The sequence below is a fragment of the Cryptosporidium bovis genome, assembly GCF_009768925.1.
Source record: "Cryptosporidium bovis isolate 45015 chromosome Unknown contig_18, whole genome shotgun sequence".
NCBI lineage: Eukaryota > Apicomplexa > Conoidasida > Eucoccidiorida > Cryptosporidiidae > Cryptosporidium > Cryptosporidium bovis.
This window is the reverse complement of record NW_027125013.1, coordinates 195,041-217,507: the sequence shown is the minus strand read 5'-3', so window position 1 is coordinate 217,507 and position 22,467 is coordinate 195,041. Positions and strand designations below refer to the sequence as shown.

Here is a 22,467-nt window from a genome sequence, read left to right as displayed (position 1 = left end):
CTTTTACGATAGTATCCCAGTCAGACATTCTTATTACAAAAGATGAGTAATCACAATATCAATGGTTTTATATTATTAAATAATTACAGATAGGATAGTTGAAATGTGGGGGGGGTGGGGGAGGTGGTGGTGGTGGAGGTGGTTGGATACCGCTTGGAATATGACAATATGAATTATGGCCATGACTTATACTGCTTTGAGAAGACATTACAACTTGTTGATTTTGTTGTGTTTTGCTATTGGAAGGTTTTTGGTTGCTTTTGCTTTTTGGTTCCCAGTTTAGTCTTAATACTTTTGAAACTATAGCATCACCAAAAAAGGGAATAATGTCATCATCATTTTTTAGATCCAACCATGCAAATAAATCGCCAAATCTAACTTTAAACCTAAAATAGTAAACCCCAGGTAATGGAAAGGAATTTTTAACTTGACGAACAGTTAGGTATCTATTTGTGCTTTTAACCTTAAATGCATTAGGGTATTCCTCACAATCTCCATCTGATGGAATAAAGTAATAAACAACAAATGTATTGGTCTCGGACCCCATCATTAATCCAAAAATAAATGAGTCCCGAACTTCCCTTTTTTACCTATTATATATTTAAGAGAATTTAACAATAATATACCTACCATTAATTTATATATTTAAATCCGTATACATAAATAAATAATATTTATGTATATAAACATACATTTAATATATTTTTTTAAATTGAATTTAAATAGCCGACCAGTACCCGCCAGGCGAAAATGCGGCTGAGTGTAGGCGCCAAACGATCATAACAGCAAATTTGACATTCATTGGAAACAGACATGTAAATTTGTTGATAAGAAAGAATTAAAAATACTTGGTAATATAGCTCCAATTAACCCACGAACACATCTATGCGCATGCTTACACACTGAACAACTAGAAATTTTTGTTTAGGCCAGGAGTAAACATGCCAAAATTCGAATAAAATGGTGAATAAAACGTGAACGGCAAATAGGCATGGCACAATTTATTTCTATTTTTTCTTCCATTCAAGTGTGTGGGAATTCATGGAAGTGAAACATCGAATTTACGGCATATCTGAATGTTTTTTAGAGATAGAATGAGTGAACACTAGAGAGTGGAACGGTTGTGAATAAGATTGCTTTGGTTTCTGTAATTTTTTGAAAATTCATTATTATTTTCATCAACTGAAGGTATACTAGACCTTATTTTTCTTATGGCTCTGTAAATTTTGAGTTTGATTCTTTTCTTTCTCGATACTTTAAATCTTACGTTGCTATCTACAAGGCTGTTAGAATTATTTGCAAAGGAATTCGAACAAAAAGAAGGCGTTTTCAGCGAGGACAACTGTAAACTGTTGTTGCTTTCTGAATTTGAAGAAAAGTAAGAATGTGATGACGGGGAAAGAGCTGGAGTGTTACCATTTTTTGCACTCGTCTTTGGAATTTGATAATCACTTTTGGTCTGATTTAAATTCTCACTAGAGTCCAAATTGCTCCTTGCAGATTCAAATCTAATTAGACCATTGTCACATATTTCTGTTTGATGTGAAACACAATCTTCTAAATTAGAGTTTGAAGATCTAAAGCTTGAGTTATTTTTATTTGTTTTTTTAATATTTCTCTTTTTTCCTATTAAAAATTTTAAATTTTCCGAAGTTATAGGTAAAACTCCAAAAGATCTGAATATTTCTTGATCATAACATTGGCCTTCGATAATAAGACTGTTTTTCAGTTCCTCAAAATACATATTTCTATCAATACACTCAGAAGTTTTATTGGAAACGGATCTGTAATAGTCACGATTCGAAGACGGTTCATAAATGATTTCTGAACTTTTAGATATAACCGACTGATTATTATTAGATTTGACCGAATATTCCTTAATAAAATGTTGACTTCTATCTCCTATTGATGCTATATCTGAATTAATATTAATCGTGTTTATTATTCCTATCTCCATTTCCCTTGAATAATCCTTTGAGGATTTAAGTAACGTGAGTGTATTTATTCCAACCGAATCATTATTGTTAATTTGAGGATTTGTTTTCGACTCTAATTTTTCCCTGCTTTCAGCTTCTTCTCCTATGTGATCAAAATAGTTTTCCTTTTTATTGTTATTTTTGTGACCATCACTACTAATATTATTAATAATCGTATTCATGTCACTAGTACTGTTATATATATCGTTACTTTGACCAATATCTATATTAAAATGATCCAGCATACACTTTCTCAATTTATTTATACCATCTATATCAAAAACTATATCATTATTAGCATTTTCAGTTTTATTATATATTAGTTTACCCAAAACATTATACTTGTTAAACAACAAATGACAGTTTGAAATCTTGTTAAAGTCAGGTAAATTGTCCCCTTTCTCCAAAATAAAACGGGTAAATCCGTTTGGTGGATGAATGTTTGGATCAACAAATGGTCCTTTCGGAAAAACAAATGGATAAAAAGGAAAAGTCCTGTTTTTTTGCTTCCCACCAAATTGTTCCTCAACTTGGCAAGGATGTACCATTCCAAATAAATGGGATCTTATATCATTTCTGCTAATTATGATTTTGTGTTGCTGAAGGTCAGTTAAAAATTGTTTAGTTAAGTTCCATATTGCTTGTATAAATAAGGAATCATGCAATACGAACATTTTGTATAATCTAAATGAATACTGATTAGTCAATAGTGATGATATCTCACTCATTGTTGAAATTGGGAATGAAGTTAAACTAACGCCTCTTATATCTATAAATGCCAGACACGTTTCAACTTTACCCGGACACATTAAATATCTCATTCCCCATTCCATGCAAAAAACGATTAAACGAATAAATCTTTCAAGTGGGTAATGTTTACTTATCCTAGAAAGCTTTATCACGAGTATTGGTCTTAAACAATAATCCCTTCCGTACCAATATATCATACCACTCTCCAAATCCCTTCTTAAATTTATTTCAATATCGCTTATGGGATACGTAATTACTCTCCATTGGAACATACTCATCATATGACTCATTGTTTTTGTTATGTATGTGTGTTCATGCCTCCTTTTGTTAAACATCAACACTCTTAAAGATAATGACCTCATAAACTCTGGCAATACTATTCCATTTGTTTCAAGAAACTCATCAAATTCCATCAACATCTTTTTCTCGCTATCCAATAGTTCAACATTCAAAAATATTTGACGTACTTTAAATTCATTATGTGATCCTTGATGAAAAATTGTAAACACGTCGTCACCTATTGGTTTAAAGAATAATATCTCACTTGGCATTGTATTTTCATCTATCTTTTCAGATATTTCCAGGGGATTGTAGATGAAATTTGCTGCTAAGGCATTGTCCCAACTACTTGCGTTAAAAATTGATTTGGATTTATGCATTTCTATATATAAATATCACCTATTGCAACAATGTTACATTTAATGGTGCTTAAACCTTAACAAATGCTTAATAAAATAGTAAATGAATTTATTTTCCCTTATTTACACCAATACTGTTGTTTTCAATGTAAATTAATATATCGATTATTTAAAACCAGTTAAACCAAAGAAAAAGGTACTTTAATTATACCAAATTAAATCACAAATTTGCTATATATTATCTTAAAAATGGCATATATACATTAAAACAATATTTCCTATTTTCAATATCGTTACACTATTAAATTATAAAGATTGTTTTATTTAGAAAAAAATCCAAACTCTATCTCGCCTTTTTCCATTAAAATTACAAGGCGATTCAATATATAGCAAACCCTTTAAAGCGAATTTACTGCTTCAACCCTTACTTTTAATCAAAAACTCTAACATTTATTTTAGATATTCTCTGTATTTATTGTAATTTTTGTCAATTCAGAATACTATGAATAATAAATTAATGTATTTTAGTTTTTATCCCTGCTTTAAGCTTGTTTAAACAACTATTAGCGCCTTGCACTGATTTAAAATTGTATATTACAGTATTTGCATCTTCAAATACATTCGCTTTAATTAGTAACAAACTAATAACTATCCATTCAAAACCACTACTCCATTGTTATGGTTTCTATTCCCCACTCCAACTTTCTCTGTACTTTCCTATTTTTTCTCTCTTGACATCGATTTTATCCGTATTGTTTCATATAAATACTTATTTTCTATTTAATTTCTTTAATTACTGTGCAATCACCTCAATAATTCCATCGCCAAAGTGACCATCACTTTATTATTGTTTTACTATATATGATTCTTTTGTAGTCTTACAAATTGATGTGTATGCACTGTACTGCCTATACATTAGATTTGTGGGTCACTGTAACGTTTATTTTTTTCAACTCTTGAAATAAAATTTATATTGAAATAATTGCTATTATAATATATTACATATTTTAACTTGATTTATTTCAATAATAAAACAAAAAATTTAAATTGAAAATATGCCCGTTAAACTAATATACTTTTTTTGATTTTACATATGTAAATATAAATGATAAAACGATTTTTGTTACTTATATTTATTACTTCAATAAACATTGCTATCAAACCTCTAATAGTTTTCACCTGCTCTAACTGAAATTATCAGTGATATTTTTTTTTGAGTATTTTTTATGTTCCATTCTATACTTGGATCCCAAGGCACTAAACAACGACTTTTTGAACTCGAAATGTATATTGAACCACTGCTATCATAACCCATATTTTCTTGATCTCCAAATATCCATGATTCTAGTCTCCTATCATAAAATATAGATATATCCCTGTTTGAATTTTGTAATACTGGTTTATTATTTGTTTCATGTTTTACTCCATTCACGAAATGCCTGTACGAGGGTCTCTCATTGAATATTCCATTAAAACTATACAAACCCTGCAAGTAATTGTAATCAGAATTATCTTGACTCAGAATGTTTACTATTATAACCTTGTATTTATTTGTTACCCCAGATACTTGATTTAACAATTTATCGTGTTCTACTAACCACTGTTTATCTTCTTTACAACTGTAGTTGTCTGCACTATATGAGTTATCAGTTTCTGTCGAAAATAAATGGTCAATAGAACGATCATTATTTCTGTTTGACTGATCACCCTGTCCTAGGATTGAATTTACAACATTAACCTTTGACAAACTTCCTGAGGAAGTCGTACTTGTTATGATAGTTTTGGTGGTAGTAGTGGTAGTGGTAGTAGTAGTGGTGGTAGTAGTGGTAGTAGTGGTAGCAGTAGTGGTGGTAGTATTGGTAGTAGTGATAGTAGTAGTGGTGGTAGTAGTAGTAGTAGTGGTAGCAGTAGTGGTGGTAGTAGTAGTAGTAGTGGTAGCAGTAGTGGTGGTAGTAGTAGTAGTAGTGGTAGTAGTAGTAGTGGTAGTAGTGGTAGTAGTAGTGGTAGTAGTAGTAGTTGTTGTTGTTGTACCGGTTGTAACCAAAGAAATAGTGTCAGAACTTGAATCGGAAGCTGAATTCAGATCATTACCACTATTTTGGTTTCCCAATGTTGGTATTGCGTTTCCTTGTTGACTATCTAAAGGTATCTCGTTCTGATTAAATTGTTGCTGATTACTTATATGGAATCCGTTTTGGTTCGATTGTTGTGGTTGATTTATGTCATGAGGCATAAAATTATTTTGCTGGTAGCCACTATTTGGAACCATTTGTGGCTGATAGCCATATTGTGGTGCATTGTTTACTGGATAATAATAACTAATCGGTCTAAAGTTTGAATCGTAGTTGTTTCCGTATTGTGGAATAGGATATGGTATGTTTTGATTGTTTGTATGTTGGTCATTTCTGCTATTTAAATAATAATTTTGTTGACCGAATTGATCATACGGTAACACTGTAGGTATACCATTTAAATTATTATTATTATTTTGAGGAAGCAAAGATGGGTCATAGTAAATATTTGGTCTCTCATGTTGATGATTCTTCGTAATATTCTGTCTAAACTGTTCTGCTGTTGAAAATATATCCAAATTAGGTAAAATCGCGGAAGCAGTTATAGGTTTTCTATCAGACTCGGGTATTTTTTGACTCCCTGATCCAAGTTTTGATATGTCTTTCATAAATGGAAACGCTCTTCCTGCTATCTCACCTATTATCGGTAATGCTGCTGTGAAGAATGGAGATGGCATTTCCCTTATAGGTGCATTCTTAACTTCGTCCTCAACATCAACAAACGGAATTATATCTATGTCAACGTCTCTGCTACTTACTATTGAATTGTTTTCGTCAAGTATTATGATATTCTCGTTAGTAGCCGTAAATATTGTCTCTTTTTTTACTTTGTTACCAATACATTCCGTTTTTAATGTTAGACTATTCCATTTTTTTTCATTTAAACTCCACAACCTCCAATCATTGTTAAATTTATCCAATGTTGAATTTGATCCTAGTGCTATGAATCCATTTAATGGATTTAAATCATAATCTAAAAACCAACCTGTTCTATTTAGTGGTGCTTCTGCAAAATAAATATATGCATCTTTGTTGTTGTTATTTGTGCATTTAAATAATTTAAGTACATTATTGTAATAATCTCCAGTATTATTAATTTCGGATCTAGTCCATATTCCATTAAACGATTCTAACTGTTTGCTAAATCCTGTAATATTATATTCATTACACAATTCTATTTCTTCTCTTTTAAATAATTTTGAATTACTTATTGCATTCTTCCACATTTTATTAGAATTGACATCACTTAAAAATCTTGTCTTACTTCTTTTTCCGACAAAGCTGGTTTGAGTATCATTCATTTTACTTGTTTCACTCTCATCTTTACATGAAGCCGATATATATGATGTTTCCAATTGTTTATTCTTATTATTACTATCATAATGCAACCATTCAAAATTATGAGACTCTTGGCCCTTTATAAATGGCATACCCTTTATATTTCTATTAATAGCAACATATCCAGACTCTTTATTATCTTTATTTGGATACACCTTTGTAATAACATAGTAGCCTAATTTCTTATCAAAAAATAAATACCATTTGCAACTATTCAATCCATAATGCTCATAATAAAAATCTTCCATGGAATTAGGAATCAAATGATCATTTGATGATCCTTTTTCATTATTGCTACTCTTTTTATTGTACTTTAATTCCCAATTTCCATTCAATTCTTGTAAATACAAAGGCCAATTATTCATTGCAGAATGATTGCAAAGTAACTCTTTATTTGAATTGTTTACACTATTTAAACATTTAACTACTGTATCAGTTTTTATATATGCTCCAGCAGATGGATCTATTTTATTCAACCAATTACCTAGATTCATATTATTACCCTCTATATAACCAAGTATTGCATTGCTATGATCATTAATTGTACAGATCCATCTTATTCCTGTCCAATAAAATAGTATTACCCTCGAATTACTACCAATCTTTCTCCATATGTATTCATTTTCACCAAATTCCTCTCTTTTAAATATTCCAGAACATTCCATTGCTTCTACTGTTGTTCCTTTAATTTCAATATAAGAACAACTATTTTCCCCATATTTCACATTATTTTCTTTGATATAGTTATTTCTTGGCTTAAATGAAATGTCACTATAATCAATTTTTGGAAAAAAACTCATTATTGGTGTACCTGAGCACATTAATGGTTTTAAATTAGTGGGATTAACTAGTTTATTTGAATCTATGTTTAGCTCACCCCCAGTTAATGTTGTTATTTTTTCATTACATGTTATATCAATCAAATAATCCTTTGGTTCATACATAACACCACTTTTTTCTCGATTGATTACAATAGATATCCATCTTCCAGATGTAGGTATTGAACTTGGATTAGAATTGATAGCTCTTAATTTCCATTTTCTGCTGTTATCATTTATTCCAATAATGTTCTCACTAAGCACTCTATCTTTTATTCCATTTTCTTCTTTCATTGTATTTATTAATTCTACATATGAACCATCACCTTTACCCTCGTATATTTCCCATTGAAGTCTAAAATAATTGTAAAGTAATACTAATTTACTGTATGGTTTGATGTATATTGCTCTTGTATCTCTACTGAATTCATCAACCATATCCCCAACAAATACCCAAATACCGTTATAATTAGCACCATAATTCCAACCATGCATTAGTAATGTATTACATTTTTTTTGATGCCTGTAATTTTCCAAATTCTCACAACTAACTGTTGCATAAGACCTTTTGTCTGCAATAGGGCCACCTTCCGACCATGGTATCCAAATGAGCTTATTATTTTGATTACCTTTCAATGTGTGATCCGGATCTGAATCTTGAATATAACCCAATATCTTATTTAAATTAGTATCTAAGCAAACCCAATAGTTTTCCTTCCAAAGCAAAGTTACTCTTCTTCCTTTTGAATTAACAGATGTCCAATACATCTTTTTCTCGTGATAACGTGGTATTGAAGTGAATATACCTTCACATTCCATTTTATTCTCATTTTCATTCTCATTAATATTTTCGTTGCTACCTAAGTATTTTACAGTTATATATTTACATGTTGATTTAAGTGAATTCTCACATAAGTCATTAATTCCATGTATTTCATATTCCTCTTGGTATTTTGAATCACTAAATGAAATTTTATTAAGAAAACCATCATAACATTGCGAATATATTTCTTGGCTTATTCTCGCATCATATTTCATTCTATAACCTATTGGACATGTTAATGAACAATATTCACCATGTTTAAGTCTTCCAATACATGTTGAATGCTTGAGTACGCTATGTTTTTTTAGGTCTTCCGAACCTACATTACAATCTAAAAATGTATCACATGGTCTGCATGGGCCACCACAATCAACACCTTCTTCATCTTTGTCTTTAACCATGTTATTACAGGATGGGTAGAAAAACTTGAGCTTAATAGGAGAAGTTTTGGAATTAGAACTTATTAAATTCCAGAAGTTGCCCAAATGAAGTGGATCTGAAACAGGTTTAATCTCAGTATGATATGCAAGTACTTTTTTTTCTTTTCCAAACACAAAAGCCCATACTTGCCTGTTTATATCACTAAAAAATGATGTTAACCTAAAGACCGGATAATTAACTATGTTGCTTAGTTCTCTTCCAAAATAGTCATTGCCACTTTTTTGAATATATTCAACTGTATTGTTATCATTTTCAACAAATGGTGAGTATCCTCCACCTATTGGGATTATTGGTGGAAATGGAACTACTGTTAAGTCATCTGAAGAATATGGTAAAGGTTCAGATTTTGAATTTGATGCAAAATTAAACAATGAAATCACTCCAAAGTATATAAATCTTGTATATCTCATCTTTCTTATATATTGTTTAATTATAAGTATTGTTCTATGTTTTTATACTTAATATTATAGGAATTATGGGCATTCATAATTATTGTTTTGAACCAATGATAAAACCTATTTACTTTGAACCAAAGTACATGCAAACAAACATGCAAATAAACAAAATAAAATGGCATGCAAATGATTAGTAGTGGTGAAAAAAACAATAAATATATTTTACAAAATAATTAACAGCACACGTAATTACTAATCACTAATTAAAAGTACAATAAATGGAATATTTAAATATATTGAGAAATAACAAAGAAAATATGATTTTATGATTGAGAAAATGACTATTATCATCTCTTATTTCAATATAGAGTTGTGTTATTTCCCAACAGTAATTTTAGTTTGAATAAGTTAAATTTAACTAAGACTCTTCAGTTATTGGTTCTAATAATAACATTCTTGTCGAAATGACTAAACCCAAAGTCTATTGAATTTGAAATATTCTTCCATTTATCCTCCAAGTTTAAAATATGCGTTTGGTAGTGTTTTAAAATCTCATTATTTGAATTGGGTTGTTTTAACGAATCGTTTGAGTAGTTTTTACTTGAATTTTTATCTAGACTTTCAACTTTCTCAGCCAAAACTATTTCTTTATTTTTGTTTTCGTCAACGGTGGCACTTTTAGTATTTTCGTTATCTTTTAATATGTCTCTTATACGCTTTCCGGTTTTTAAATCTCTACAGTCATCAATATCAAGTTTTTTTATATTCAATTTCTTTTTCTGACTCTTTATTGTTGCACCAAAGCCACCCTTTCCACCCTTTAAACCTGACTCAATATTTCTTCTGACCTTTATAAGCTTCTTGCTTAAATCTTTGTAATCTACATTTGATAAAATGAATGGTTTACCCTCCAAGAACAAAGAAATATCCTCTTCACAGCTATTAAATATTCTAGCTGCATAGCCTTTAACGTTATTGTAGAATTTAATGCAATTGTCAAATTTAGAGTTTTCGTCTAGTTTGACAGTTTTAAAAATACCCTGAAAATCAAAATTGAGCTTCATACTTTGAATTTGTTTTCTTGTTATCGGAATATTATTATTTTAGATCTCTCATTTATTTCGTACAGGTGCAAAACATTAAATGCGGACACGGAAAAAGTAACTTGTTAGTATTTAAACAATAATTTCAGTGAGTAGTTTTTCTTTTTAAAATACGAGATAGTACGTGAAGTACAAAATTATACAAAAACCTGATAGTTAAATAACAATAATTTATTTTTTTCTTCTGTTATTATTGTTATAATTACCTTTTTATTTTTTAAAGGAAAGTTAGGCGCCAACAGGTGGTTTTTGTTTTTAAATCAAAGATAAATTTGCATCGAGCATGTAACATTGGATTTAATTAGCCTCAAGTCTCAATTAAATGCATTTTAATAAAATGAGTTATATATTTAACATATTATAGGTTATCTTTATGCTTTATAAATATTTAATGAGCTAGTTATTGTTTTTGTTTATATTATTTATTTGATTAAAAAAAAGTACTGAGAGTACAATTGGAGACTGTCAAGGCAGTAACAATAAGAATTTGCTTAATTCTGATTAAAGGTTGCATAAATGAGTGAAAATCATGCTTTCAAAGCGAACAATTCAATATTTAATGTGGCAACTGGTAATGAAAGTGGCCATTGTTTGGAATGTGGGGGATTACACAACTACAATATAAATAACAGTTATATTTCAAATGATATAAAATATATGATTTATTGCCATAAAAAATCAGACATAGAAATCAAATCCAAAAGAGGAAGAGTGATTTCTTTGAATTTCATAATCAATAAAAAAATAGTGAATTCAAAAACTCTTGATGAAATGCTTCAAATAATAACAGACCATATTGAGTCATTTAATGAAGTTAATATGGTCACAATGATTCATAGAATTGCAGTGAAATGTAGTAATTGGAAACAAAGAAGTATTATTTTAAAAGATAGGAGATTTATAAGGCTATTTGAAGGTATTCTATATATAAGCAGTTATTCACACAGATATTCGCCTTTGGAGCTTGCAAATTTGTCATGGTCATTGGTAAAATTAGGAATAAATGATCATGTTTTCTTTGACTATATTTGTAATGAGTCAATTCTTCTGCTAGAACAGTTTGTTCCGATAAGCTTGAGTATACTTCTTTGTTCCTTTGCAAAGCTAGTTAAATTTTATAAAAATTTGTATATGTGTTCAATTCCCAAAATATTATTAGAACTCGATAACATGGAACCACAACAAATTTCGAATATTGCCTGGTCCTACTCTAAGGTTGGATTAATCTCTCCACATTTATTCGAAAAACTGAAAAACAGAAGTATTGAGATAGTTGATAGATTCTTCCCAATCCATATTTCAATGTTATGCCATGCATTTGCCTTAACAGATATAGTACCGAAAAACTTTTTAGAATTGGTTTCGAAGTTTGATATTCAATCATTTACACCAAAATCTGCTGTTCATTTACTGTGGTCGTTTTCAATAACTAGATTTAAGATACCTTCTGAATGGATTTTATGGATTTGCGATAATAAAGTAATAACAACATTGTCAATTACCGAACTTATTTTGTTAGCTACTTCACTTAGTATGTGCTTTGTTGATGGCTTTGTCCAGATTAAGCTGAATAATATAATAGATTATAACCAAATTATAAGCAACATTAATATTAAAATGAACATTTTTAAGGCAATAGCAAGACGTAACAGGGACCCGAACGATACATTTATAGAATGGAATTCCTCTTTAGACACGATTGAAATTACAAAAGATAAATCAAATGGAATCGTCGATCCACTAAATAATAATCTCATTTGGAACACAATTGACGTTCTCGCAAATCTTATTTCCCGTAAATTTAAATCAAAAAATGATATTATCGACATTGTTTGGATTCTTTGTATTATTGGAAAAAACTTGTCACCTGAGTTTTGCCAGATTATTGAACCACATTGCGTGAATAAAGTACAAAAATATGATGACAATTATAGAGTTAATCGTTTAACTAGCCCTTTAATAAATCAATATTCAATTGAAAACACCCCTAACACAAACCCAACATCAACCTCCGCATCCAACAATAGTTACCAAAATGAATTTAGTTACGGAAGAGTCAATGATGAGACAGACAAACACAAAAATATTGAGAGAGATTTTCGCAACAATGACATTAATTCTTTAGAAATAAGTAACCACTACAATAAATCACTAGTTGATAATAATTCTAATTACACACCTAGATTCTACACACCAATTTTTCTCTTATACAGTATAATACTCATGTACTTTACATTATACAAATAATTTTAACTCTTTGTACATAGTTTGTATGTGTTATTATCTTTCTCTTCGTTTATTCTTAAGTTACTTTTGATTAGAATGCATCTTTAAATGGAGAGTCAGAAAGAAAAGGCACTTCTGGTAATTTAAATAAAGTGAAACAATTTTCAGGCAAAAAAAGAGTATTATGTACAAAAAGTAAGAATAAACGTAGTTAAACATTGAATTTTGTCCAAAGGAAAAATAGAAGATATTATTTCATTAAAGCATTCTCCTTTGGTTTAGGGAAACATAATATTCAATTTAAGAAGTAGTTCACACCTTAATGTATTAACCTTATTGAAAAATGCACATAAACTGACTTAGTTTAATACAACTCAATATTAAACAATAAAACATGACAAGTTCTTGAACGTACTGGAATTGGGCCAGGAATACGGAAAAATGTTTTGCCTCCACTTTCTCCCCATCTGCAAGGTACCAATAAGAGTCTTGATAAATAAACAAAAACGGTTAAGGCATTAGACTAAAGAGGGTAAACAAAATAGTTTCATGTAAAGCGAGTATATGCAAAATATCAAGACAGGGAGTGAATAAAAGACGAAGATAAGCCAAATTAATTCGAGTTACAAATAATTGATATGAAACTAAATCAAGAAATATATAATTTGTACGTATAAAAACATGGAGATTCATTCAAATACAGTGGGATGCCAAACAGAATGTTCGTCTGGAACATTTGATGACGTTAACAGTCTTGAAAACAACTATAATATGATTAGGATAATAGGTGAAGGCACTTATGGAATAGTGTGGGAAGGAATGAGAAAAGATACTGGAGAAATGGTAGCTTTAAAGAAAATAAGATTTGATAACGATGAAGTTCTGGATGAGGTTGGCCTTCCATCAACAGCAATTAGGGAGATAGTTTTACTAAGAGAGCTTAAGCATCCGAATATAGTTGGACTGTTGGAAGTATCGTGCACAGGAATGCAAATATGGTTAATATTTGAATATTGTGAAACAGATTTGAGGAGATACTTAAGGTTGAACAGGAAAAAAGGGCTCCCAATAAGTCGAGTAAAATCCTTATTAAGACAACTTTTGAGTGGGCTTTCATACTGCCACGGTAGAAGAATACTTCACCGAGACTTAAAACCACAAAATTTGCTTCTCAGTGACTCTGGTAATATATTAAAAATAGCAGATTTTGGGCTTGCAAGAACATTCACACCTCCGCTTAAACCTAACACTCATGAGGTTGTCACTTTATGGTACAGGGCTCCCGAGTTGCTTTTGGGTCAGAGATGCTATAACTGTAGTGTTGATTTATGGAGTGTTGGTTGTATAATGGCCGAAATGATATCCGGAAAGCCCATATTCCCTGGAGATAGCGAAATAGATACTTTATTTTACATATTCAGACTTCTTGGAACAGCCAATGAGAGCAACTGGCCAGGTGTTACCCAACTTCCATGCTATAAATCCGTCTTTCCACAATGGAAGGTAAATAAAAAGATGAATCTACACTCACTTCTTCCGGGTTTAGATCAACATGGGGTCGATTTACTCTCTAAACTGCTTCAATATTGTCCAAAAAAACGCATTACTGCCTTGGAAGCTCTTCAACATCCTTGGTTAAGCAGTTCTATGGGAGATGAAAATATGTGCAACGTTAATGTTCAAGTTAATTTTAACAATTCCGGCTTCAAGGACAATAGTAATGCTGTAGGTGGTAGTTTTGACGCTAGGAACGAGAATTTAAACACTGTCAACTTTGAAAGTTGCGATAGCAATAACGAGAATATAAACAAAAGCAATGATAGTATTAATGTTACAAGTAATGCAAATGGTATTAATATGGGTATTAACAGTATTGGGAACGACAGTAGTAATGTAATAGGAAATTGCAATATTGTAAATTACTGTGGTGAAGTTAATAATGGCAAGGATATGACGACAAACAATAATATATAGAATATCTGTACGTAATATTCAAGTAATTTAAGCGAAGTTATTTTTTACACAATATATGACGCTATTATTGAAAGCAAGTGAATTTATTTGTTATTGGGAAAGTAATTAGTTGAAAAATGGTCACAACTTATTTAACATTTATATAGCAGTAGTTTATCAGTTTTCATTTATTTCTTCTCATTTATAGTAGCCAAAAGTTTTCCTCCTTCGTTTTCTAGATTTTTACATGAAAAAATATTTAGCCTTCCTCTTATCCAATTAAGTGAGCTAAATGCCTTTAATACTTCATCAAATTCTTCAATATCCAATTCTGATAGAAAACAGTTAATTTTTTCATCTTTTTCACTAGATAATTCAAATATCTCTTCTATTTTATCGATAGTTTCATCATCTTTATACAGCGAACCGTCTATTCCGAGGTATTTTGAGAAGAAAATAATGTCCTTAATTAAATATAAAAACTCGTGTTTAAGAAGGCACAATGCTTCATTCAAACTTTCAATTTTATTAAATAAATTGTCGTAATAATAAATTCCACTCGTTTTTTCTTTATTCTCTGTAAAATTAATTAAATATTTGGTTTTAATTTTTAATGAAAAGTCTAGACGCATTATTCCTCTATAAATCTCGTTTATTTTACAGTTATTAGATATTCTTTCAACATAATTAATGTCGTCAAAAACATCCAAAATATGTGGACACTGGTCTTGTATTTTTTCTAATGTATAGCCCAACAAGGTTGTATTTCCCCCATTTGTAGCATGTATTTTATCCATTAGTTCTATTGACCAAAATGATGGATCAAGTAAGTTGTTTTTTGTGCTTTGATGTTTTGAAATCATATCATTATAAGCATTGATTCCATCCATAAGCATATTTAACAAAATTGGAAGATTTCTATTCTCAGATATATTCATTATTCCATTCGAGATAACAAATATTTTGCTTTTTAGATACTCGCATTCACTAAGTATGCCGTTCTCACACTCTAATAACTCCAAAGTCATTCTTTCGTATATTACATTAGAGTTCTAATTTAAACAAAAAATTAAATTAATTAAAGGACTATATTTTAAACAAAAAAAGTTTTAGTTAACTTACTTCTACTTCTACACCTTCTTCTTCCATGCTTTCCAAAAGCTTTATCATTGAATTCAGTTCACATGAATTGCATTCCTATTCCGATTTACAAATTAATATGTGAGTTTTAACACTTTATTTTAAAACATACATTTTGATTACAAGTGTTTACAATATTTTTGATTTTATTTGATATTAGATTGTATCTTGTTAAAAAATCATTACTCATTTTGTTGACTAATATTTTCAAACTATATATAAATTGATATTCAACAATAATACATTACTGGTAATTTACTTAATTGTTAATAAAAAATATATGAATAAAGACAATTTAATTCACCTAAATGGTAGTTCGTTTATTATCGCAGTTATGTTTAAACTCAATAAGTTACACACAAATTTGGGAAATAACAATAATGACAATAAACCGTCCTTATCAACCCATAATAAGATAATACAGTTTCACCTTCAATTTTAACGGAGAAGTCATTCTTTTTGGTTGAATAATTCAATTCCTTGTTTGTTTCTTCCCCATAGTTAATATTTATATTCTCATCATTAAATGTATGCTCACATGCTTTCCCGCCACAACTTTTATTTACGGTGAGGCCAAATCAGATAATGTTGCCATGAGGGAAGAAGTATCGTTAATGAAAAAGGAAAGAAGGAGAATATTCTAGAGCAGTTACTTGAAATGAGGACTAGTTTTCAGTATTAGTGGCACAAAAAACAGGTATTTTTTGCAAATATTCGCTTATTTTTTTCGTCATATGGTATTAATTTCTATTATTAAAAATGAGGCTTACTCCAAAAATTTTCATATGTGAATTGGCAGATAAGGTCAGAAAAGATGGAGACTGTTGTTGGCTGCAAGGGTACATAACCGGAGTCTATTTTAATGAGAAAAAGGAAGTGAAATGCGCAACTATTGATGACGGCACACAAAGCGTAAAAGTATATGTTGAAAGTTACATTAGAGAGATGGATGAAGCAGATAATAACTACGAAAACGAGCTAGACGTAAAAAAGACATCAACAAAGATATACAATGAGTTACTTGGTCAACTTCTTTGCAAAGGAAGGTATATATCTACTATTTGTGAGCTTAGGAATGGTATTTTGTACATAATTCATATTTCGGACAGTATAAATGATGATCCTAACTCCGAAGTGGAGTGGTTAAATAGCATTATAAAATCAAGACAAGGAATAATATTTTAGATAAATGCTGATAATAACAAAAAAAATACACTCATTCTGGTTCAATTTAAGTTAATTATTTGTTTATTTCAATTAAAATGACACTAGTGTCATCAAATACTTTTCTTTTCTTGGGTAGACTCTTTAACTTTTCTATATCACTGACTCCCGCACTTTGAAGAACGTTTTTAATGATATTTTCAACTCCATTTTGTACCGAATTAGATTTGAAAAGTATATTACTTACATCTTTTGGTCTTAAAAAATCCCAAACACCATCTGTTCCAAGGATAAGAAAGCTTTTTTTTGAGCCGTCTATTTTTTCCTGGAAATACGATGATGCATTCTTCCATTTTGAGTATATATAATCCTTTATGAATTCAATAGAATCATTATATTCTGTTATATTTGGGCATTTGTATTCAGGTAGAATGTATTCAACATTTATTTTTTGCCCATTTTTGATATAACTAGGAGTTAGTGCTAATTTATTGGAGGATATTGATTCGACATCAGTAAATTTTGATGACAATATCGCCTTCTTATCTGAATTATAGTAATATATATGAAGCATAGGCTCATATTTAACATAAGGAAAGCTTAGCGGATTTTTAACATAATGCCTCTTTTCGTCCTTTTTTAAGGCAATTGAGTCGTCTCCATTTATAAAATCGTATGAATATGGCTGACCATCACCCTTATTGTCACTATTTCTCTCACCTAATACATAAGAAAATGTATTCATCAATTTATCGCTGCTCATGTCTTTTTCCCAGTTATAGTTAAAGTCCATATGCTTTAATCTGAAGTCGCCAATTGCTCTTGAAGGTTGAAGTATTCCCTTAACATAACAACTTTTGTATATTGGAAGTGAATATAAACCCAATAAGTATTTTCCTTGTATAATCTCTTTGCACTGTATCAAGTTGTCTTTGTCATGAATATGCTCTTCCTCAAGTCTTTTTTGTTCAGTAGGATTCATGGCTGAAAGCTGTTCATTCATAGGCACACACATCCCATCTTCACTGCAATATAAAGACAGACAATCGCCTGAATTAGCTGTAAGTATTGCATCATCAGTTATTATTGAAGCTGTAACGCACGCACCCACTGAAGCTAGTTTTGAAAAACCTAAGTTATATGGCGTTTCAAGTATATTTCTGAGGTTTTCATCTAATTGTTCATAAGTTTTTCTCAATGAATAAAGCATTGCTGCTTTTATATCTAACTCAGAAATATCACCATTCGTATCGTTTTTTTTTAATAATTCTATTGTATTATTTAATTCATCAATAAATATACTTACAAAATTTTTTTGTACATATTCCGCAACTTGCCAACCTCCGTGCCCATCTATTACTGCAGAAAGTACAAATTCTTGGTCTTTATCGTTGCATAACTTAATACCCATTCTTTGTATTATCATTCTATCTTCTATTGGGTTGTTTGCATTAACTTGAATCGCTGAAATCGATATTTTAGGTGAATTAGAATGCTTATTTAAAATTAAGTTACTTATTGGTCCTTGATTTCCTATTATACTAACATTTTTAGTTGTATTAAATGGATTTTCCCTTGTTTTATTATTTTCTAACGAGCTGTCGTATTTACTTGTTTTCACGCTCGGAATAGAATTGTGACTACCGACTTTAGAACTGCATTGTGCCCTGAAATACTTCCCAAATGTGTTTCTTCTAAATTTAATATAGTCATTGTGATTGGACAATGCGAATGCTATTATACCTCCACCTAATAATGCAGTTGTTGCCATGGCAGACTTATTGTTGCCTTCATTAATAAATGAACATAACCTATAAAGGATTTTTTTTTTAATAAACAAATTATTTCCTATGTTTTTAAATATATTCCTCATTCTGTTTTTATTATTTTGTATTACTATAGCGTTATTCTCGCTTTTTTCAATATTCCTACTTTATAAAGGCCGGTATATATTTTTTCGATATGAACTTTGTAGAAAACAATTTATTATTTATTTGCTTAAATAATAAATTAATAATATTTAAGTATTTAATTGTTCTCTTTTCAATTGTTTAAAAAAATTAATTGGCGTGAACAGATTATGTGGGGTATTAAAACTATGTGGTAAAGTGCATTTTTGCATGCACATTTTTATTGAGTTGTTTTTTGACTAAATTGTTAAGGGGAACTTACAAACTATGTGTATAAAATAAGAATAATTCAAGCCACATCGTTCCGCTTTTTGAACAGTTATTGCTATCTTTTTAGATAATAAACAATATCACTATTGTTTTTTTATCTACAAAAATATTCTTAATGATGGTAATTTGGCGGTATTGTTGTGTGAAAATAAAATTCAAATTAATGTGAAATGAAAATAAGTAAATAATAGGGGATGAAATAATAGCAATAATGGACTCATTGAGATCGCTACTTGAGAAGAGGGCTGAAAGGAGTTGTATGATTCAGGAAATGCAGACTAAATCTGAATCCGAGTTGATTATGCCAGAAAGAGTAAACTTTTACTTTGCTACTTTAAGAGTTCTTCATCAAATAAGGAAAACTGATCCAAAAATGGATGCAGGGGTAAATATAAGAGATATAATAAGTAGAATTTGTGATTTAGAACAGAAGACGAGTTACTTTGGAATGTTAGCCACATCTCCAAAAAGTATTGGTGAAAGCGACGAAAACAAGGTTAATGAAATTATGGAGGATATAGTGAATGACATTAAATTGTTGGGATACTATGATATTTTTAAAAAAGAGATAGAATTTTCTAACAAAGAGAATATGGATCTTCATAGGGCTCAGAGAATAATACCAGGTTTATTTTTAGGTGGTAGTACAGTAGCAAATGACAAAAATAAGCTTAAAAGCTTAGGAATAACCCATATAGTCTGTTGTTTGCAAGGGGCTTGTAGATTTCCGAATGATTTTAAGTATTTGAATATTCCGATGTACGATGCTCCATTCGAAAACATTTACAAGTACTTCACTTGTTCATATGATTTTATTCACGGAGCTCTAAATAATTCATTACCTGATGAACCAAACAACGTATACATTCATTGTGCTGCAGGAATAAGTAGGGCTCCAACAATATGTGCAGCTTATTTGATGAGAGAATTAAAGATAAGTTCTATCCAAGCAATAAATTTAATCAAGTTATCTAGGCCATACATCGCACCTAATCCAGGATTTTTAAGTCAATTGTATAATTATCAGAGTATTCTGGAGTCTGTGATCATAAAGGATAGGAACCAACAAACCATTCCTCCCTGTAAAATTGAACAAGGGGTTCCTTTTCACTTAAATTGGAAGAAGAATAATAAAAAGGGGAAACAAGATTATAATAAATGAAAAAAAGAAAATCCTCGATTCTTTACACGAAATTATGGAGTAAATAGAACAATTTAGGTACTCTATGCTCTATTAGTTGAAAAAAAGTAATTTGATAATCACTGCTTTTCTTTCTCTACTTGTCAAATTCTTTGGATACCTCCTCATCTTCCTCGAAAATAATGTCAGAGTGTCTGTTTTTCCAATTTGTGTGTGGGAATATAAAGGAAGGAGGGTCTTGTGGCATTTTGTCTTGGTATTTATTTAAATTTGAGTTCCTATCTGAGCTGTAAAGCGTTTGAAGGTATGAAAATAAAGACGTTTGAAAAATAGAACCAATATTTGGAGCAACAATTCTACCAAACGGTTCCAATAATTTAACATCATTTTCAGTAAATTTAGATTTTTCTTTAAATACCCCGAGTCTATTTATAAGAACAATAAGGGCAATTGCCTGAGTTTGATTTTGAATATACTGGATACTTGGAGATAGTGAAGAAGATCTGGCGGAGTTGTTGCTATTTACACTATTATTGAAACATTGATTCACATTTAGACTTGTTCTTCCAGTTCTGTCGGATTTAGGGGAGGTTGGAATATTAGATGATACAACAGAGTTGCTTAGAACCGAACCACTTTTAGGTGAGAGTGTTATATCATCTATATCGTGATTAATTTCAAAAGAAGAAAAAACTGAAGAAAGAGATGAAATGGAAGATATTCTTTGACTAGGTGTAGGAATACACGACCAATTATCTTTCTCAGCATAAATAGGAAATACAAGTGCATTGTAAATAGGTTTATCACCTCTATAAACTTTGTGCAACAATTTAATAATCTGATCATCATCATTGCTTTTAAACAATAAATTATTGTTATTACCAATTCTGTAGGAATTTGTCGTAAATTCAATAAATATATTTTCGAAATGTTGATTAGTATCGTCACCAACGTTTTGTATTATTAAAGATTGCTTTGTCTCGATTATTTTATGAATAACGTCTCCAATTTCATAATTAAACAACAATTCACTTCCAACATCTGATATCAATGATATAATTTGTTGTTTCTCTGGGATTCCTATTAACGCTATACAATGTTCTGACTCTATTATTTCCTGGGCATGAATACAGAGAGTAAACAAATTAGATTGCAGTCCGAGGTCAACTCTTAGAGACTGAACGAGGTTTAAAAGATTATCAGCCTTTTCTTTTGTGTTTAGTACTTCTTTGTATTTTTCGCAATTAATTATTGAATTAGAAGCTATTTTTGCTAATAAATTCAATTTCAAAGTATCAACTTCATTAAATTGAGCATCAATATAGTTTCCACTACTATCGTCTTTTACCTTCTTATCTATTATCTCAAGAACAGCTATTGAGGCTTCATTGTCAACTGAATACAGTGGTATATATAATCCATTATTTTTAAATCTGTATTTATTTATTATGGAAGAATTATTGTTGTTTTCGCAATCTGTTAAAGTTTTATTTAATATTTTGTATTTATTGTTCAAAACAATGCTTTTTAAAAAAGGGTCAGAAGATAAATAACTGCTAGTATCAAATCCCTTGTAAAAAACATCATTTATATGGTCATATATGTACAAATTACATTCTCCACAGTTAACTATTTTCTTGCATTCATTTATTATATTACCAACAAGAATTTTTGCGTCTAATGTCGAATTAATATTGTAACTCGAGTCCAATAAGTAATATAAATCATCCCAAGATAACTTATCCCTCAAACTAGATATCTCGAACATCAAATATTTAGTATTTGTATTTGGGTTTTTAAAGTCGTTACTGCTATTGTTTTATATATTAATAATCGGTATTTTGTATTTACAAAGAATAAAATTTACTAGTACCGATATCTCTAAACACAAATAATTTGAATATCTAGGTCACAAAATCAGCTGCAATTTAATCCAAATAATTGCTCTATAATTGCTGTTACAGGACCAATAAACCATTTACTATATCCATTTAAGTCTTTTAATCCTGGAATAAGATTGCTGCTCAAACTGTGACTGCTTCCAACAATAATCCCGAAATACAGGTAATGTTGTAAACAATAATATTGCTTACAATATATATCTATTCTTTTTGCTCTGGTATTCAAATCACAATAATACTCAAATAAGTTGTGCAATTTATTTTACATAAATTTTTTTTACTTGCAACTTCACATTTATATTTACCCTCTCTAAATATTTATTAATAGATTTATTATATTGCTAGTATATTATAGCTTCAATGTTCGGCGCCAGCGTGCGGCGCCAATGTTTTAAGAATAAAATGTGT

The 22,467-nt window shown here is 30.0% G+C and overlaps 11 protein-coding genes across 11 annotated transcripts; 4 read left to right on the top strand and 7 right to left on the bottom strand.

Annotated features, from left to right (window-relative positions):
- Positions 1-67: 67 nt before the first annotated feature.
- Positions 68-547, bottom strand: FG379_000963 (apicomplexan specific region near N-terminus; the record flags this gene model as incomplete). Its single annotated transcript, XM_067326373.1, has 1 exon — positions 68-547. One exon carries the CDS (start codon positions 545-547, stop codon positions 68-70), a length of 480 nt encoding a protein of 159 aa, XP_067184581.1.
- A 558-nt stretch (positions 548-1,105) lies between these two features.
- FG379_000962 (sec14 domain containing) lies at positions 1,106-3,385 on the bottom strand (the record flags this gene model as incomplete). The annotated part of the gene is made up of 1 exon (XM_067326372.1): positions 1,106-3,385. The coding sequence occupies one exon, from the start codon at positions 3,383-3,385 to the stop codon at positions 1,106-1,108; it is 2,280 nt and encodes a 759-aa protein (XP_067184580.1).
- Positions 3,386-4,529: 1,144 nt separating this feature from the next.
- FG379_000960 (uncharacterized protein) lies at positions 4,530-9,266 on the bottom strand (the record flags this gene model as incomplete). Its single annotated transcript, XM_067326370.1, has 1 exon — positions 4,530-9,266. The coding sequence occupies one exon, from the start codon at positions 9,264-9,266 to the stop codon at positions 4,530-4,532; it is 4,737 nt and encodes a 1,578-aa protein (XP_067184578.1).
- Positions 9,267-9,679: 413 nt separating this feature from the next.
- Positions 9,680-10,315, bottom strand: FG379_000959 (uncharacterized protein; the record flags this gene model as incomplete). The annotated part of the gene is made up of 1 exon (XM_067326369.1): positions 9,680-10,315. The coding sequence occupies one exon, from the start codon at positions 10,313-10,315 to the stop codon at positions 9,680-9,682; it is 636 nt and encodes a 211-aa protein (XP_067184577.1).
- A 555-nt stretch (positions 10,316-10,870) lies between these two features.
- Positions 10,871-12,601, top strand: FG379_000958 (uncharacterized protein; the record flags this gene model as incomplete). Its single annotated transcript, XM_067326368.1, has 1 exon — positions 10,871-12,601. One exon carries the CDS (start codon positions 10,871-10,873, stop codon positions 12,599-12,601), a length of 1,731 nt encoding a protein of 576 aa, XP_067184576.1.
- Positions 12,602-13,261: 660 nt separating this feature from the next.
- Positions 13,262-14,554, top strand: FG379_000957 (cyclin-dependent kinase 3; the record flags this gene model as incomplete). The annotated part of the gene is made up of 1 exon (XM_067326367.1): positions 13,262-14,554. The coding sequence occupies one exon, from the start codon at positions 13,262-13,264 to the stop codon at positions 14,552-14,554; it is 1,293 nt and encodes a 430-aa protein (XP_067184575.1).
- A 167-nt stretch (positions 14,555-14,721) lies between these two features.
- On the bottom strand, positions 14,722-15,561 carry FG379_000956 (uncharacterized protein; the record flags this gene model as incomplete). Its single annotated transcript, XM_067326366.1, has 1 exon — positions 14,722-15,561. The coding sequence occupies one exon, from the start codon at positions 15,559-15,561 to the stop codon at positions 14,722-14,724; it is 840 nt and encodes a 279-aa protein (XP_067184574.1).
- Positions 15,562-16,432: 871 nt separating this feature from the next.
- On the top strand, positions 16,433-16,858 carry FG379_000955 (uncharacterized protein; the record flags this gene model as incomplete). The annotated part of the gene is made up of 1 exon (XM_067326365.1): positions 16,433-16,858. One exon carries the CDS (start codon positions 16,433-16,435, stop codon positions 16,856-16,858), a length of 426 nt encoding a protein of 141 aa, XP_067184573.1.
- A 55-nt stretch (positions 16,859-16,913) lies between these two features.
- FG379_000954 (pp2c phosphatase 2 C transmembrane domain near N-terminus) lies at positions 16,914-18,710 on the bottom strand (the record flags this gene model as incomplete). The annotated part of the gene is made up of 1 exon (XM_067326364.1): positions 16,914-18,710. The coding sequence occupies one exon, from the start codon at positions 18,708-18,710 to the stop codon at positions 16,914-16,916; it is 1,797 nt and encodes a 598-aa protein (XP_067184572.1).
- Positions 18,711-19,228: 518 nt separating this feature from the next.
- On the top strand, positions 19,229-20,179 carry FG379_000953 (dual specificity phosphatase; the record flags this gene model as incomplete). Its single annotated transcript, XM_067326363.1, has 1 exon — positions 19,229-20,179. One exon carries the CDS (start codon positions 19,229-19,231, stop codon positions 20,177-20,179), a length of 951 nt encoding a protein of 316 aa, XP_067184571.1.
- Positions 20,180-20,294: 115 nt separating this feature from the next.
- Positions 20,295-21,926, bottom strand: FG379_000952 (GAF domain containing; the record flags this gene model as incomplete). The annotated part of the gene is made up of 1 exon (XM_067326362.1): positions 20,295-21,926. One exon carries the CDS (start codon positions 21,924-21,926, stop codon positions 20,295-20,297), a length of 1,632 nt encoding a protein of 543 aa, XP_067184570.1.
- Between the last annotated feature and the right edge of the window lie 541 nt (positions 21,927-22,467).